Source organism: Toxotes jaculatrix, chromosome 8 (assembly GCF_017976425.1).
Source record: "Toxotes jaculatrix isolate fToxJac2 chromosome 8, fToxJac2.pri, whole genome shotgun sequence".
NCBI classification, from domain to species: Eukaryota; Metazoa; Chordata; class Actinopteri; family Toxotidae; genus Toxotes; species Toxotes jaculatrix.
Window position 1 is genome coordinate 28936710 of NC_054401.1, and position 18328 is coordinate 28955037.

An 18328-nucleotide genomic window follows, 5' to 3' on the forward strand; every position below is an offset into this window, starting at 1 on the left:
TCTGCCAACAGAAGAAGAAGAAGCAGCTAACCTAGCGGCGCCACGGTGAGGGCAAAGTGCTACTTCACCAGTTTAAAAACCACAAAGTTACACGGAGCTGTTGGGTAAACAGCTGTAGACAGAAACAGCCGACAGCCAAAGCCCCCACACTGCTGACAGCTCGTATACCAGCTAGAGTAGCTGAGTGGAGCCATGTTTTGTTGCTGGCGTTAAGTAGAAGTCACGTAGGACACAGCGCTGAAGCACTAACCTGAATTTCCCGGCGCAGACACACCAACCTCTGTGGGAGGTTCCGTGTTAACCTTTGGTTAGTAAACTGTGGTTGTTTTGTGGAGACTGACTGACGTCGTGTCATGTAAGGAGGCTGTACGCAGCACGCAGAGCTAGCTAACAGAGCAGCTAAAAACAAAGCAGGCTAAGCTGCTTAATCCGTGTGTTTATCAAGGTGTATTTATCACCTTGATCATGGATTTGCTAAGTTAGTTTTTTCCTCCTGGTTGCCTGATTTTTTGGCTTGAATTAGTAATGGACCTGAAAGCTGTGCAGACGCTGAGTGACGCTATGGTGAAATCTTATAACTTTCTTTGATACCAGGGCTGCTGGTGGACTGGCTGCAGAGGCCATGATTTAATTCTCATCTGTTGACAAGCAGCAAAAGCAATGTCTGTCAGCTGCCTCCTGCGATGCATCGTCAGGTAACCCTGCTTTGACGTGTTGTGTGGTGGAGCTGTGAGCATGGTAGCATCTGTATCTGTGTCAGCTTCAGCTTTAAGCTCAGGCTGACATGAGGATGTGAGATGAAAAGCCAAGTCATTGGGATTTTCAGTGTCTGTACCAAAGGTCATGGCTCTCCGTCCAGTGTTAGCTGTACAGTGATGGACAGACACACTAACTGAGCTCCTCTTTGATGAAACAACCTCAATGACAAAATGTCACCATGTGTGTAACAGGAACACATTGAAGATGGATAACTTTAAAAAAAACAAGAATACTATGAGCATGACCTTTATAATATACAATATAAAACCTAACATTGAAAAAAATACTGTGAGCACAATGCATAATTAGTAACTGCAAAAAGCATCAAAACACTAAATTCATTATTGTTATGAAGTTACTAATAGGGTCTGTTGAGGCTGTGGTTTGAGCTTTATCTGATGCATGGAGACTCTAAAGGACCTCAGTCTCCTCAGCTAGAGTTCACTTTAGTACAGAGCATCTGTGTTGTCAGTGCACTCCCATTTGCTGCTGAGGTAAACACACTGGTACTTGTGTGACTGAACAGCCTTCAAAACTTAGATGTCCACTGGTGTGATCAGGAGATGTTTGTCCCAAGACAATCCATCACCAGCTCCTTGGTCTGTTTAGTTTGCATTGAGCTGGAGCCAGTTCTGCTAGGACCACTTAATAAAGTCATATAAAATCATATACTGTATCTGTAGTAATGTATCAGGAGGTCATTTATCAAATAAAGATGCCAAACATTTGTAGTTTACAGCATCTCCACAGCTTTTCACTCTCTAACTGTTAGAAACTGAAACCCCCTCAGATTTTAAATTGTTGTACAATCACACATTGGTCTCACATTTTTCCGTAAGCTTTTGCAGGTTTTATAAAGTGAAAACCGGAAGAAAAACAAGCAACAGGTTGTGTGACAATACCCCTGAGCACGCCTGACTACAGTTCAATAAGCCAACATTGGAGGAACGTTAGAGGAACAAGGCAGAGCATGAACTTTAAAGCACTGATACTTCATCTTTGTCTTCTCCACTGTGAATGGGATGGCAGTATAAACGTAGTTAACCTCCATATCTTTTCCTCTGCAGGCTAAAGAGGAAACATGTGGTCACACATTTAGCCCAACAGAGGGCTCTGTCAGGGGCAGATGCTGTCAATGCACTCAGACCGTTTTATTTTGCGGTCCATCCTGACTTCTTTGGTCAGCATCCCAGAGAGCGGGTAGGTCTCTTATGTCATGGAAGGGTTAGTGGTTCATAAAGGTTAATAAATATTATTAATCAAACAAATCTGTATTACTTACACTGTTACTATTAACTGATCGGTAGAGATTGACATGAAGTGTTCTAAGGTGATGCTGTAGTTCTGTGTGTGTGTAGAACCAGACCCACACCCACAAAGACAGTGGCACAACCGCAGTATCATCATGACAGACAGAGTTTGTGGAAGAGGCAGCTTCAGCTCACTGTGTAACATGTAGTGGTGTGTGTTACAGGAAGTGAATGAGAATTCATTAAAGAGATTAAACGGCTATTTGGAAAACCTGCAGAAGCCAGGCTCACGCTCAGTTCAGCCAATGAAGCTCACCTTTTATGTCAGGGACACAAAGGACAGCAGCGATATGCAGCCAGATCTCCTCACCTCAGGTACGGTTTTCCATTAATGGTGCTCGCCTTGTTTTTTTTAAGTTTTGTGTTTAGAAATCTAAACTCTCCCGCCTGGTCCTCAGGGTTCCGGTCAGTGAGTTTCACCCTGCACACAAACGATGTCTTGAGCACAGTGATGAATGTCTTAAAGTCCTGCAGCCTGCCTGTGGAGCACATGAAGGGACTGAATGAAAGTGCAGAGAAATCCAAAAGTACACCTGAGGCAGCTGTGCCTTTCTACAGACCTATCAAATGGGATAAAAGCTACTACACCTTCACTGGCTTCAGAGACCCCGAGCAAGAGCTGCAGCAGGCCAGGAGAGTGGAGCCCACTCTCAGGTTAGAAAGACTGGACTTTGGCTGTGTGTCTCAGCTCACAGTTAACAGCTGATGTACGTTCAGTACCTGATGCAGAGCTTTGTTTCCTTTTCTTTGTCAGCTTGTGGTTGAGAAACAATGAGCCTGAGGCGACAAAGAAGCACAATGCTAGTCTTCCTCGGAGAGAAGAGTTGAACAGACTGAAGAAGGAATTGTGTCACAAATTTGATCTGGCTGATATCAGGTACTCTACTGTATGCATACAGGGACTGTTGAGCTTTAATTCAAGGCTGTGTTTGAACCAGTACGAAGCGGTGCACGTATTAACATGGTGATGTGTGGTGCAGGTGGCAGCGCAGCTGGGGAGTGGCCCACAGGTGCTGTCAGCTACAGAGTCTGAGCAGACTGTCTCAGCAGAGCCCAGAGGCCCTGATCAACCTACAAGGTACAGAGTCCCGGTGAGGAGAGCACAGTTGTCTGTAATCTCCCTCTGTCTGTCTGTCTGACCACAGCACGGAGCTCTCTCCTTCATTTGAAGGCCTTACAGCTGAAGGATTCTTGTTTCAGTGGGATCTCCTGGGGTTTGTCTGAATTATCTCCTTGTTTTCTTCGTTTGCATCCTTTCCTTGTGTTTTGACACGCAGGACAGCTGAATCAGATTTGAGTGGACAAACAGGACACTCGTTTAGGAATCTGTATGCAGGAAAACATGGGATGCGTCCACATCTGTCCAGACATCTATAATAAATGTAGTGAAGACTTTGAGGGTCACCATTTATTTTCTGAAATTATGTCGTCACCCTAAAGTTGACCTTTGACCCTTTGGATATAAAATGTCATCATTTTATCCTATTAGAAATTTGTGTGAAATTTTGTCATAATTTATGTTATGAATTTTTGAGTGTTTTGTGAGGTGACAGGGACTTTAACCTTTGACCTTTGACCACCAAATTCTTTTCAGTTCATCCTTGAGTGAACAAATGAACATAAGTGCCAAAACTGGTGACAGTCATGGCTGGCATTATTTTTTTCTGTCATCTGTCCGTCTGTCCGTCTGTCTGTATGTCCTTTTCTTGTGAATGAGATATCAGAAACACATTTTTTTGGCCATAACACAAGAATTCACATGCTAATAATGACAAAATACACTTTTATTAAATTCCTCCAAAGTCTTCTCTGCATATATTATATGAGTCTGGACGGGCACAGGTGTAAACTCCACCCTCAGAGGTCGGTGGAGGAAAACAACTGCCACAAAAGCCTCTTACCCTTCAAGCTTCCTCTGCGAAGCCTCCTCACTCCTCCCAACACAAACAGGGGAACTGAGGCGTCCCTAATGACAGCAGACCACCTCAGGAGACATGAAATAAGCTCAATGAGACATGTCCCTGTCAGCTCAGGCAGACTGGGAGGTCAGAGTACTGTGGATTGGTTCTCTTTCTATGACTGTGTGCTGCCTTAGACCAGTAAAACAGGCTTCAGAAGACTTAAGCGTAAAACTGGTGAACTGCCCCTTTAATCTGTTGCCCCACTTTCTCTGCAGGACACACCGTTGTGTTTGCTGACCAGTCAGGGATGAACGCCTCAGGACATGTAATGCTGGGAACCATGGACGTTCATCATCAGTGGATTAAAGTAATGTGCTTCCAGAGCTCCTGTCACATAGTGGGCCTGTGTGTTTCCTCTTTGTTTTCTGACCCCCTCCTCTGCCCGTGTCTCCAGCTGTTTCAACAGCTGCCCAGCTATCGCAGCCTGCAGCAGCAGACAGACTGGCTGAAGGAGAGGATCAGCCTCCTGCTGGGAGGCACTCAGGTGGTCCACCTGGAGAGGCTGGGACTAGTTCAGCCCATGGCCGAGCACTACAGCACCCTCAGCACCTTCCATAAGACCCTGATGTCCCGACGCCTTCGCCTGCACCCCCGCAGCCTGCAGGGCCTCACCATGTTGTTGGAGAAGTAAGCTGTCACATCTGAGCACCTCAAATACGTGACTATGCCTGCTGTGTACTTCCTGTAAGACCTAACTTGTTGTTGGTGTCAATCGCAGTGACCGCTCTAACCCCAGTCTTCATGAGATGGGACACTTCATCATCCCCACCAACTGTGACCCCCCCAAGCTGCAAGTCTTCCTCCAAAGCCACGCCCCCGAGGCCAGACAGCGCACCCAACGCAAAAACCAGTGAGTCTTAGAGGCTTGGAAACCTCCTGTGACTTGTCTGCATAGCATGTGACCCCATGGGAGGTCCTGACCCCACACCTGGGAACCTGCACTCTAAACACTGTTCTCAGTGGGCTTGTATTACCCAGGATCCTTGTGTTTTTTTTACAGAGCCCTGAAAGGGACAAGGACAAAAACAGTAACAGCCTCAAACCCATGTTTCCTAATGCAGATCCCTGATTGTTGTATGAACAGAAGCACATGCATTTGTTCCTGACCCTTACTTGTCTGTGTGTGTCCAGGCTGCAGGCGGAGGAGGAGGCTGTGGTGAAGCAGTGTCTCCAGAGTCTGTCCCTGAGGAGTCTGTCCAAGGAGCCAAGTGTCAGCTCCAGTCAGATGATCCTGTGCTGCAAACGGCTGCTGGAGCAGCGCTCCCCCCTCATGCAGGGCCTCCACGTCTGCGTCTCTCACTTCTACTCCGTCATGCAGGACGGGGACCTGTGTCTCCCCTGGGACTGGAAGAGCTGAACTTAGAGAAAGTCCGATGTTTTTAGCCGGTTTAATGTTGTTGAAGCAGAAAATAGACGTCTCTAACAGGATGTTTGTCAGGGGTCAGAGGTCACTACAGATTTCTGCTGGTTCTCAAGGGAAAACTTTGTTTAGGGGTTTTATTAAGGCTGACCAGTTTGGACTCATCCAGTAAGATGCACTTTATCCTCCTGCTCAAAAAAAAGCCAAATAGAGGAAGAACTGGATGGTCATTAGAGGCCAGTGCGTCCCATCCTGGGTGGGTGTGGGGTGTCGGGGCAATTCACTAAATATTTCAAAAGAAAGGGAAGAAGAGCAAAAAGCATTTCAGCTACAAATGTTTGCTTCTGTCCTAAAACAGAAAATTTGACCTCTTCAGGAATCAGTAATAGAAGGATGATAAGGGACGGGGGCAGTGCCTGACTGGGAACCAGTGACAGAGGTTCAGGGTTCAGGTGATGAGGGTTGAAAGCTTATCGTGTGACCGTCACTATTTACTGTATTTACTGTTGCTGAGTGAAGTGCACTGAGAAAGAGTTAAACAATGGTTGTGTTCATTGTGTTAAAGGTACAGTCTGTGAGCTCAGTGTCAACTAAAATACTTACTGAACCACCACATTTACTACCCTGGGTTCTAACCTGTTAGGATTCTGATTCACAGACTGACACCAGAAAAGTTTCCTTAAAATAAACTCATTCGTGGAGTGGAATCAGAGGAAAGCAGCTCAAACCGAGGCGTCTTCCGCCCCCCTCCACACACCTGACCAATCACTGCGGCCACAGCTTCCAGAGTGCCAGCGTCCCCAGATCCTACTCTGAAACAGAGACTGTGTGTGATGAAGGGTTGCTTCACTTTTTTTTCACACATTTCAGATGCTGGTGCACAGTCTTGAGTCCAGAGCTGGAGTCCATGGGACTGTGAAGGAATAGTTGATCACATACGCTCCCTGATTCTCACACAGCTCTCAGTAACACCTTATAGAAACACTGCTAGAAACATGTAATCATCTGTCCATAATGGAAGAACGGTGATTGAATAATGGAACAACTTTTTTAATGTAACATGTTATTACATTTTGATTGAGGTACAAAAAAGGTACGAAATAAAGGTTATAACTTATATTGTAATAAAATGTAATGCTTTAAGGTCTTGTGTTTTTTTTCTTCCTAACCAGAACAGCTGTGTGTGGGTGTGTGTGTGAAAACTTCTGCCTCCTCAACATTAAATAGTTGTATGTTGTAAAGAAACCTCAGTTCTTGGATTTGTACCAGAAATCCTTCAATACCAATTTGGTGGTGATGCTGACGCACCATCATGGGCACGGCATGAGGTGGGTGTGGCTTGAGGTGCTACAGACCTTACTGGGCTGAATGATCCCCCTGAACTGCCTCGTCCAAATGACCTGTCAGTCCACATCAAACATACCTCTCTTTAATTTCTAATGAATTATGGAATTATTTTCAGATGGACATCCAGCCTGATCAGAAGGTGTGAATTTACCAGTCCCTGGTGGCCCTCTGTGGTATTACACTTTAAGACACCTCTGCATTGGCCATTTTCAATCTTGTGATTCAGACCTCTACAGCCTACAGCCTAAGTCTACAGCCATTTTTATACAGTCTATGATTTTTATAGAGTCTAAGATTTGTGCAGGTGGGGCCCACACATAATATTTACAATCAGATAATATCACACAATATTTCAATGAGTACCAGAGTGGCAGACAGATGGACAGACAGACATATGAAAGGAAGGATAAGTGATATTATGATGATACATCAAACAGTAAAATGTATGAACTTATACAGTTAAATGTGTTTTAAGTTATGTTTAAAGTCTCACTTATCAACAGTGCAGCTGCAGTAAAGGTAGAAACTATTAGTTAAAGTGTATTTTCAGAGCCCTGACTTGAAGTTGCAGTGTTACCTTTTCTGTATCATTTCCATTTCAAAGTTTCCCTGGAAAGAAATTAAACTGTAGCATTATCCTGACAGAAATGATAATGATTATAAATTGAAATGTTATGATTTATTGTGATGTTTTGCTTGTAAGCCCTTTGTCTTAATTACTGTTTTGTATCTGTATGCTGACTAAAATACAGGTATTGAAGAGTCACCACATACAGTAAATAAAATTTATTTTCATTGTTCAGAGAACAAACAGATTTCTCAGTCAAATGTAAATAAAAAGTCAGCTGGTCTCAGTCCATGGACACTGCTGCAGCTGAAGGTCTTCACTCGTCAGTCAGCAGCCACACCCGCACTTCATATGGCTCCTGATGCTGAGAGGAAGCAGCAGCTTTATAAATATCAAGGCTCCTCGGAGGGGGTGGTGTGGGTGGGTGGGTTGGAGGGGAGCTGTGGAGGCTCATTTGCGCTGAACTTGTGTGAAGGATGAGGGCAGCTGGAAGGGCTGGACGGGTTTCTTGCGGGAGTCTGGCGAGACCCTCTGGACTGCTGTGGGCAGCAGCTGGTTTCGTTTGATGATCTGCAGGGCCAGCTGGGTGTTTCCTGTGGACACACCACACACACATCAGGGGATTATTTCCTCACCCCCTCACTCACACACACCCAACAACTGAAAAGGATTAAAAGCACAACCATCACTCAGATCAGCAGTACTGAAGGTCCCGATTCAAAACTATAAACGTACTAAATTAAAATTATTGATATGATACTAAGGAGACTCCTGAAACTGCCACAATGTGATCTGCTGGAGACAGGACATATCACTCCGCTACAGGAACGTTACAGCAACACTGCCCCAAATCTGTGAGCGAGTGTCTCATGGAGCTCTCACCGTTCTGTAGCTCTAAGTAGACTCCCAGCAGGATAGCTTCAGGTGGAATCTCCTTGGTGTTCACCATAGATGCAGCCTAATAAAGAGACACAGGTCACAACAGGAGGAGCTCTGAATTATTACTTCACTGTGAGCAAAAAATCTTGATGCTCGAGAGCACCTTTGTTGTCTGCATACATCACTGTAAAGTTGTCATGGCAGCAAAGAGCTTTCTCCTGGGCTTTGAAGCTTGTGAACTAAACAGCAGAACGAGCCCACAGCTCCACAGTCTATGTTATAAGGCAGGTGGTGAATTATGGACTGAATGTAAATATGTGTGCGTCATGTCAGTGTGTTCAGATCCCTTACTGCCCTCATGAGGTGTGTGTTGCAGCTGCTGCTGACTGTTCACTTCACTCATGTTCCATCCAAACATGACCTAAAATTTATGTATCTAAGAAAAACAGAGAACTTCACACATTTCCAGGACACGGCTCGAGTCGCTGCTCGCTGTTGCCATGGTTACCTGATGCAGGCACTTGCGGGCCTTGTCGTACTCGCTCCTCAAGCAGTAGGCGCTGCCCAGGTTGAAGAGCATCATGGCCCGAGCTGATGTCACACTGCTGGGGTAACACAGGGGGGTCTGCTTCCCTGCTGCACACACACATGAAGGGAAGTCTTGCTTACTTATTCTTCAGTCCTGGTTTGATGCTCTGATCTCATTTTTGAAACTACTGTACATCACAGATCTGGGATTGTTTCAAGTAAAGATCCTGTATTAAGGTTTAAAGTAGACTCACAGGACTCGACGGGCTCGTCTCCTTTATCAGACCCTGTGGACAAAAACAAAGCAAACTTTAAGGAAACAACTCTACTTTGTACGTTTTGTTGAGTAATGCGTAAAACCCACAGACCTTGGTCTTGTTCGCTGCTCAGCACTCCCATTGACACATCGCTGACATTGTCTGGGTTGAGATGAGCGATGGCGTCAGAGATCCTGTCCAATGAGATGAGGGCTTCAGCGGCGTAGAGGTGACCGAGGAACCTGAAGACGCGGCAGAGGAGGAGGAAGACGTAGCAGACCGTTTAGTGATCAGAGTGGTCATCAGCGGCTGCAGCAGAGAAACGGAGCGGGTGAAGCAGCAGGTGCAGCACTTACTTCAGGGATCCAGACACCTTGGTTTGATGGAGCAGTTTCTCAGCGTGGTTTAAAGCCATGAGGTTGTCTCCCAGTGCTAACGCCACATAGGCGCTACAGGCCAGGATGGAGCACCTACACATTACACAGTTGACGTTACTTGTTACTATTCACCCCTCTGGGTTCTACAGGTTGTTCAATGTTCCTGAATAATGGGAAAATGATGAGAAGAGATGAGAAGCCTCATTACCTGAGATTTTCTACTTCCTGTTTTCTGAGAGGCGATGATGGAGCTGCAGACAGGAACTTATCAGCCTCCTGACCTTTCCCACTGCAAAACACACCCGACAGCATTCATCAGAACACACGTCCAACTCTACACTGCAAATGTGGGCATCTGTGGTTAGGGCTTCTTGACCCCTAACCACAGATGCCCCTTGACAGTGAAGAGCTGATCAGGTGTAAGCTGTTCTGACAGCATGCATGCATGTGGGATGTTCAGCCATATCTGCACACTAACATGCAGCATCTTTAACTTGTATTCCCAGTAATGATTGATGTGGAAACACAGGAGCATGTGCTGTTTGTGTGCATGTGTGTGTGTGTACTGTATATTGTATACCTGCAGGCATCACTGTTCTCGCTGCCACTCTCCGTGCTTCCTGACTGACTGAAGCTCTTGGAGCCGTTCTCTGTCTTGCTCTCCTGTTGCTGGTGTTCAGGCAGCAGCAGCAGAGCGTTCCTCAGGCAGATGGCTGCAAACTCCATACTGGCTACTGGGATAGCAGCTGACTGACCCTCACTGTACAAACACATAAACACACACAGTTGGGACTGATTCTATTCAAAAAGAACAACACACTGATTTAAACACAATTAACTACCAAAAAGATGTGTTATAAATGTCAGACATCATACAGTTACACTTTGGAAATGTATAAAATTATGTACAATATTTGCATGATAAAGATGGTGCAGACATGCCGACATGATTGATCACATCATTCATGCTGCCAACCTCCCAAAGGTGTTCTACTGGATGCAGGTCCAGAAGATAAGCTTTGTGACATGGAGCATTATCCTGCTGGAAGTAGCCATTAAGCCCATGTTAAAACAGGCCACAAATGGAAAGCTGACCAAGCCATTAGCAGGCTGGAATACTGAAAAGTGGCTGGCAGGACACAAAGAGGTAGAACTGGTCTTGGGTGGAGGGAGGGCTCCTATGTAGTGGTCTGAAGCCACAAGAAAATAAAGGAAAGGAAAGAGATGGCCATCTCTGAGGGAGCCATAATGAAGGACGCGCTCTAAAAAGTGAAGGAGGTTATGACAGAGTCAACATCTTAGCAGTCTGTGTTGTTGGTACAGCACCCCCAGAAAAACTCTGCCCTCTGCAATGCTCCGAACCCCAGCCTTCAACACTGGAGGCCTGCAGACCCAAAGCAAACAGATCACCAGTCACCAGTCCTAACACCTGGCAGCAGCTGGAGCATGACAGTTCTCCAGTTCCCCACTGATATCACCACAACAGAGGTCTTCCGCGTTCCCTGTGGAAATCGGCTAAAGTGTAGGAGTGTCAGGGGCCAAGCTAAAGACGGCGGAGAAAGGATTCTTCTGCCTCTAGGTGAGAAGAAGCGACGCCACATGGAGGAGCAAAGGGTCAGATCCTAGGGTCAGCTACGGGGTGGGAGAGAGGGGTCCCTGCCACTGCCCCGCCACCTGGAGATGTTCTGAAACATCAATGACAGGCGGGCTTCCAGCTGGTGACCTGGTAGCCTGGTGGCCACTGTCAGAGGTGTGACAAGCAGGGATGCTCTGCAGGTGTTCCATCTACCTGTGCCACTACTATGTGTGTGAAAATCCCAGGACATCAGCAGTTTCAGAAAAACTAAGACCAGCCCGTCTTTGATGTAAACATTAACTAAAGCTCCTGACCTGTATCAGCAGGATTTTATGCACTGAACTGCTGCCACCTGATTGGCTGGCTGGATAATTACATGAATAAGCAGGTGTACAGATGTTCCTAATAAAGGGCTGGGCTTCTGTATAGTTAAAGTGCCAGGCTAGCTGCTTACCCCAACTTCCAACATCCTTTATGCTAAGCTAGGCTAACAGACCCAGGTGTAAGCTTCAAGTCAATGCACAGACATGACATTGGTATTCATCTCACTCTTGGCATGAGGGCAAATGTTGAACTATTCCTTTGAGGAGAAAAGCAAGATTAGCAGCACCCTTCAGTTACAGTGCCACACACTGACATGCAGAAATGTAAGGTAAATATCTCATATCAGTCGTTTGACTTGTGGAATTCAGGGCTGGAGGATGGACTTGTTGGAATCGACACTGACCTGTAGATAGTATTCTGGGTAGACTGGGATGCCAGAACGATCTTGCGATGGTAGCCCTGCCCGACAACAGATTGAACTATACCTTTTTTACAAGGTAAACCTTTGCTCTCCTGCTCTGAGCCCTGGAAACATAAACACAGACATGAAATTACTTTCTGTTCACCTTTAAGCCATTCAGAAGTGTACAGGAAGGTATCATAAGATCACATTATCATTAGATTCATTCCACTTTAAATGAGAATGACAAAACATTTTCTTAGTGTTTCTTGATCCAGAACATCATCCAGTTTGAAAAAAAATCCAATTAGGGATTGTAATGTCTTCTTTAAAAACAGATAGTAACAAGTTACCTCTAAATTAAGCTAAAAATTAAATTCAGTAAGGCAAGACACTCAAAAAAAATACTCAACCATGAAGCAAAGCTAAGCGTCAGGATCAGGAGGGTTAAGTCATACCCCTTTGTTAGCAGAGATGCAGCACTCTGCGAGCCGTAACCACAGTCGAGGGTTGGAGTGGTAAACCTGCACCGCCTCCATCAGACACTCAAACGCTGCCAGAGGCCTGCCGATGTGCAGCAGCTGAATACCACAGTTATACAGCAGCTCATAGCGCTTGTTAGCTAGTAGAGCACACATGGGGATACCCGTGAACTTCTTAGCTGGAGAATGAAAGTAAGAACAAAAGGAAGACACATTACAATTCGAGAGCCACATGTTAATAATAAATCTTCCTGTTAGTTCAAAGTGAGACAAAAAAATAGGACAGCATGGGTGTGGACTTTGGACTGATAACAATATAGGTGATTGAAACAGGAACACCTTTTCCCTGCTACTCTAGATAATCCACAGACCTTCCTGTCAGCTGTTTGCATGGAACCTAACGTTCCAGTCAAAATGCTGACAGTGAGTAACAGACACACAGAGTCAGTAAGGACACAGTGATGCTGGGAGTAGAGGATATTAAAACAGTTAATCTGACACGAATACAGCTAAGTACTTGATAACATGAATTAGATGGAGTATCACGTGACAGGAGATTCAGTCAGGAGACAGTGCTTGCTGTGACCCACATTGGCCGTTGTTGCCATCTCCTAGCTGTGCGCAGGTGTGGTCGTTCTCCTGAAGTGCCTTCTTGAAGTAGAAAATGCCGAGGTTATGTTTCCCCATTGCAAAGTGAATGCAGCCCAGATTGTTCCAGAACATACATCGAACACATTCACCTGAAGGAGACAAGTCAGGAAACATGCACAGTCCATCACCTAGTACATGCAAATATAATATCAAATGTCACTACTTTAAGGTAGTTATATCTCCAATAAAGACAATTCTTAGAAACAGTATTCAGCCAATAATGATACTTTATCATACAGAGCCAGATCTATCTGTAAGGCTTTTTGACAGCAGGCTTTTCAGAGGAAGCCATCAGTCCTGAGAGGTACAGTAGCTGTCACCTGTCTTGATGGGTCCAGGATGCTCTGCAATGTTGGAGCTGTTCAACAGCTTCACTGCTTTCCGGTAGTTTCCTCTCAGGTACTCAAAATTACTCTTGAGGAAGAGTGAGGGTGCAGACTGATGGAAGGGACAGGGGACAGAGGTCAGTCAGAGCACCAAGATGATTACCAAGCACACTGACGGCATATGCATGTAACGTCACACTGAACGATGTGATGACTCACGTTCCCTGCTGTGTTCATCACGGATTTGATCTCCCTTTTACAGGCCTTGGAGGATTTCATCTGAATGTATGCTCTCACTTTGTACTGTAAAAGAAATGACGGTTAGTCACAGATAAACAAGGTGGAGACTCACACAGAGAAGAACAATGGATGTTAAAATCTACGATGAACACAGCTCTCACCTGGTGCATCTTTGATTTGGCTGCCTCGATCGAGGCTGCGAACTCTGCTTTCTGGTTTGCTCCATCTTTGTTTGCACTGTTGTTCTGCAATCAAGCACAGCCCCCGAACAGTTAACTGCACGGTTTTAAATCGGCCTGGTTCAACTTACTTCTTGATAGAAAAGGTTTGTCTTTATTTTTCTACTTCGTTAGTGATTGACTGCAACAAGACTGTTAAGTAAAATGTATCATAAACCATTTGAAAATACGAGCAGATTGTGTAACACTGTGTCAGGATTGTAGGGTGGTGGGGTACCTCTCCTTTGCCGTTCTTGCTGCTTCCTTGTACAGAGAGTTTATCCAGTACAGCCAGGAGATGGAGGGCCGTCTCTGGCTGGAAGGTGAGCAGGTACAGATCCACCAGCAGGAAGCACACAGCCTGAGCAAACTTCTCTTCTAGGACAAATAACACAATGACTGCATGCCAAACTCAAGACTGACACATGGACCATTATGATATATCAGGATTGTCTGGAATACAGTGGTCTAAAAGTATCATGAATCAAACAAGTCTGTTGATCAACTAAATGATTATCTAATCCGTCAGACCAGCAGCAGACGTCAGTAAACCAATGTAAAGTACCACAACATACCAAATGGTTCCAGAAACTGGTACAGCTTCTCTCCTATGGAGATGGCTTCAGAGTACTGTCGCATGTGATAGTGGATGATGGCTTGGTTATAGTACAGCAAACTGTTTTCAACGTCGTCCAACCCATCAACATCCTCTGCTGATGTGTGAACCTGTAAGAAAAAGACAGAATGTTGGATCGAATCCAGGATATCATGAAGACGCAAAGTCCGCCGCGTGTCTGTCTCGAACTTTTACTAAAATCTAATTCAACATGAACTGAAAGCACGAGAAAAACATGACCCACATTTCAGCAGTTACCTGGTTCTTCATTGCCATGAGGGTCTGCTTCAGAGTCCCTGTGGTAGTCTGACCACTTTTGTAAAACTCGACGACAGCTTTATTCATGGCGATCTTGTAGTCCTCTTTGTTGAGCTCCTGCAGGGCTTCAAGGTGTTTGAGGGACTCCTCATACTTCCCAGCCTGTGAGGAACACAGCAGCCTGTTTCATCAAATTTGCAATGTGCAATCTTTGATTTGCAACATCAGAATTTCTTTTAGCACTAAGGTTGACAAATTACTACTGAGGACATAATGTTTTAAAAACTAATATATTTGTAATTATTATTATGTTTAAAGGCTCAGTAGATTACTAAAACTGCTGGTCACTGTTGTTTATAAAAAATCTAACCTAACACAACAGGAAACAGTGCACTTATTAGGGACTATCTTCAGCGGTGCATAAATCTACATTTGGTGCTCTAGCGCAGCAGGACAGTGTGTGTGGGACTGAGTCAAAAATAAACTACAGAGTGTGAGTGTTCATGGTAATGAATGAACATATCACTCACTGTAACAGCACTGCTCACTAATGTGTTTTTAATGGTTTTTGGAAACAATGGAGCTCTATGGCTCAGAGGAAAAAGATATATCATGGGATCTGTTGACTTTTATTGTGTAAAAGCCAATATATCATGGGATCTGTTGACTTTTACTGTGTAAAAGCCATCAGTATGTCACAGTTGTGGTACCACCATTACCTCATACTGAGCCAGAAAAAAAAACAAACACTTTTTCTAATTTAGTTTCATCCTGCCTCTACTTCAGTCATATTCCACTGACAGAGACGGGTGTTATGACAATCTACATGCTATTAGAAGATGTAACTGAGACAACCGTTACAGATTTTGTCATACTGTTATACTATAGTAGCTCGCACCTCAATATCTCTGGGTGTATTAAGCCATTGTGGGCAATGATGTAAATTAATAAGCAGGACTTTGCAGGTACTTTGATTAATCAGATATATGGTGATAAGGTATATTGGTGCATCAGCCAAAAACAGGAATTCCCATGTGGTTATTTAATCCATAAAAAGCTTTTCAACATTTAAAACTACATTTGCTGTGAAAGAGGATTTTATTCATATTGCAAAACTCCTATCCACGAATACACTACAGAAACAGTCAAAAGCAGCACAATTTTGGATTAGGGATCCCCCAGGCAAGATTTTTTGGGCCTGATTCTGATCCACATGCTTTAATACTGGGTCTCTGGCAATGTGAGTATGAGCCAATACTTATTTCCATAGCAAAAGAAAATTTGCAATATTGACAACAACTATAGCTTCTATACCTGACACGCCTTAAATTTGACTAGGAAAACCTGATTTTCCCTGATAGAGGACGCCGATTTTCAAGCCATGTCTATCAGGTTTCTAATATGTTTTTTTTTTTTACAAGTCCACATATGCATGACAAAAGCCTGAATAGTGAAAGTGCAGAGAAAGAGAGGCTGGATGAAAGGAAAGATCATTATAAAGTGTAATGTGTCCTCACATGTAAAATTTCTGATTGATGGTTTTATGCTGAATTTATCATCATTCAGAAAAGCAATGAGCTTATATATATATATATATGGCTTTTACTGTTTCCATGATGTGTGTACAGTATGTAGTTTTTAAATGGTGGCTGGAGTGACCCTCTCTCTATAAAGTTCAATCGGAAAGCTGTCTTTCTCTAAGTTTTGCATCTACAGCAGCTGAGCCTAGCTTAAGCTCAGACACTGGACCTAGTAGCTTTGATGAGTGTCAAGCACGGCAAAGAACAGCCAAATGTTTCCAGACTGAGCCTGTTAGGAAAGGAAGGAGATGATTTACCAGAAACGCTTCATATGCATTGGCTGCCATTTCTTTCTCTTGGTCTGTCATTCCAGGCGATGATGAGCTGTCATGCTTGGACTCGTTTTGTTCTGATCAAAATGAAAAAGAGAGAAAAAAGTCAAATTTACATAACATAGGTCTTCAACTAAGGCTAAGAGTGCAATGGCAATAAGAATTGTTAACAGACTATGACGTCTCAGCTACACTCAGAAGCCACTTTATTAGATACGTTTTTCTAATACTGGGGAGGCCAATGAAGTTAATTGAACTTACTGTCAACAACTGCCCAGTTTTGGTGAGCCTGTGCCAGCTGTAGCCTCAGATCTCTGTTCTGAGGCTGAGGCACTGTCTCCAATCTGTAAGCTTGAACCAGCCTGCTCATACTCCTCTGACCTCTCTCAAGGTGTTCTTATCCACAGAACTCTCAGACTGTTGTGGTGAAAATCCCGGATCAGCGGTTTATGAGATACTCTGAACAACCGTCTGTCAGCAACAATCACACCACGCTCAAAGTCAGATCACATTTTTTCCCTCCAATCTGATGTTTAGTCTCCACAACAACTGAAAAGCTCTTCACAATGACCGCAGGCTTTAAAACCGTGACTTGCTGTCATATGATTGGCTGATTAGACATTTGCATTAAGAAGCAGGTGTACAAGTGAACCTGTGATAAAGTGACCGCTGAGTGTACACGACGTGACTGGCCTCGGACATAAAACGCTCATTCAGATATCACATTAACTTTACAAAAATTTCTAAACCCCTCTTCATTTAATCCACTTCAACCTATTAATCTGACTGAGGCGAACATCCCCGGCGGAGAGCGGGCTCACGCCGCTAACGCTAACTATTCGGTACTCATTTTTGGCAGATGGGATTAGCGATAAATATTCTTACTGCTCGGTGCTTTCAGCGAAAGATGGCGCTAAGGCCGGAGGTGTAAGGGTATGTTTGGATCTGATGTTCTGCTGATAGGGAAGACACTTCAAGGCAACGTCTCAGAAAGAATTTTCGCCTGAACGTGTCTTCAAGCAAGACGCATCTCGGCTAAGCTAACGTTAACTGGGACAGGCGCTGCGAGGGGGGTCACCACGGTGGCTACAGAGCACAACATAACCGAGCTCATCACGGTGGGAACTGTTGGGGTTCTCTCTATAATATTCTGAGATCTTGACCTTAACCTGAAAAGTGCCTCCAGATAACGTGTGTTATAACCTGGCGCTAAATAAATAAAACTGAATTGAACTGACCATCGAGCGTCACATAACCGATTATCTGCAACATACAATTTCACTAATTCATCTGACAAACTGTATTAAACAGCGCATCTGTTCACGGAGATACAGCAAGCCCAAATGACCATAGCTAGCTACCTAGCTAGCGTTAGCTAACACACTCACCTGCATTTTCTGCCATTTCTGGAGCCTTTTCGGGGACAGTTAGAAACCCTATAGTTGTAATGAGGATTAGATTCGATTAATTTCCGTTGGCCGGCAGAGGAAGCGTTAGAATTATAGACGAATATTTAAATTCCAGTGTTTGACACAGAAGATGTTGTAGCCGAAGTCCGTCTGGTCCGCTCTAAACAGTTTCTTCTTCGCCGGTTGGTGACAATTTTCAGCCAACGCGTGATAACACAACACTGCCCCCCACAGGAAAACACAAGGTATGGTTAGTGATGCGAGAAGAACGTGAACTCCTTCAGCACATCTACAGATCCAGTCATGGAAATCATTTATTGATTCATTACTTACTGTCAGCTCGTATAAAGGCATATTGTCTTTTAAGCCAGGCCTTCAGCGCAAAGTACATCCACTTAAAGTAAAAACAAACAGCACTGGGGGTCAATGATAAATTCTCATTCTTACTGATCTAACCTAGTGGTTTTCTGTCTGAGGATCAGCCCCTGGACTCTGATCCCTGTCCCTAGCGTCCACGCTGCTGCTCCAGTCCGAATTACGCTCACAGATGTTTGTAACTAATGTTTATTTCCAATTTGCAAATGTTCATCGCTGATTAACAACACACTGAATGTGTAAACACTGATATCA

At 44.4% G+C, this 18328-nt stretch overlaps 2 protein-coding genes across 8 annotated transcripts; one reads left to right on the forward strand and one right to left on the reverse strand.

The window, feature by feature from the left end:
• The first annotated feature begins 29 nt into the window (after positions 1–29).
• Positions 30–14897, forward strand: tcaim (T cell activation inhibitor, mitochondrial). Of its 4 annotated transcripts, XR_005894410.1 has the most exons (12): positions 114–307; positions 595–695; positions 1827–1959; positions 2234–2384; positions 2468–2723; positions 2824–2946; positions 3050–3147; positions 4246–4337; positions 4425–4657; positions 4749–4880; positions 5162–6218; positions 14887–14897. XR_005894410.1 is itself a non-coding variant. In XM_041044834.1 (11 exons), the coding sequence occupies exons 2-11, from the start codon at positions 661–663 to the stop codon at positions 5385–5387; spliced, it is 1479 nt and encodes a 492-aa protein (XP_040900768.1). In that variant the 5' UTR covers positions 30–45; positions 595–660; the 3' UTR covers positions 5388–6514. The 4 variants fall into 4 exon arrangements, 3 of the variants coding, with proteins under 3 accessions (XP_040900768.1, XP_040900767.1, XP_040900769.1); XM_041044834.1 differs by lacking the exons at positions 114–307; positions 14887–14897 and adding an exon at positions 30–45 and having other exon boundaries at positions 5162–6514; XM_041044833.1 differs by lacking the exon at positions 14887–14897 and having other exon boundaries at positions 5162–6514.
• Positions 7509–17868, reverse strand: cnot10 (CCR4-NOT transcription complex, subunit 10). 4 transcript variants are annotated; one of them, XM_041044829.1, is made up of 19 exons: positions 17678–17868; positions 16275–16366; positions 14438–14599; positions 14139–14289; positions 13802–13938; positions 13507–13590; positions 13325–13408; positions 13100–13217; positions 12719–12868; positions 12105–12307; positions 11650–11771; positions 9927–10106; positions 9555–9635; positions 9326–9439; positions 9081–9211; positions 8967–8999; positions 8693–8820; positions 8188–8263; positions 7509–7898 (listed from the first exon to the last, which is right to left on the reverse strand). In XM_041044829.1, exons 1-19 carry the CDS (start codon positions 17691–17693, stop codon positions 7756–7758), a joined length of 2205 nt encoding a protein of 734 aa, XP_040900763.1. In that variant the 5' UTR covers positions 17694–17868; the 3' UTR covers positions 7509–7755. The 4 variants fall into 4 exon arrangements, with proteins under 4 accessions (XP_040900763.1, XP_040900765.1, XP_040900762.1 ...); XM_041044831.1 differs by having other exon boundaries at positions 8693–8817; positions 13802–13941; XM_041044828.1 differs by having other exon boundaries at positions 13802–13941.
• Positions 17869–18328: the final 460 nt, after the last annotated feature.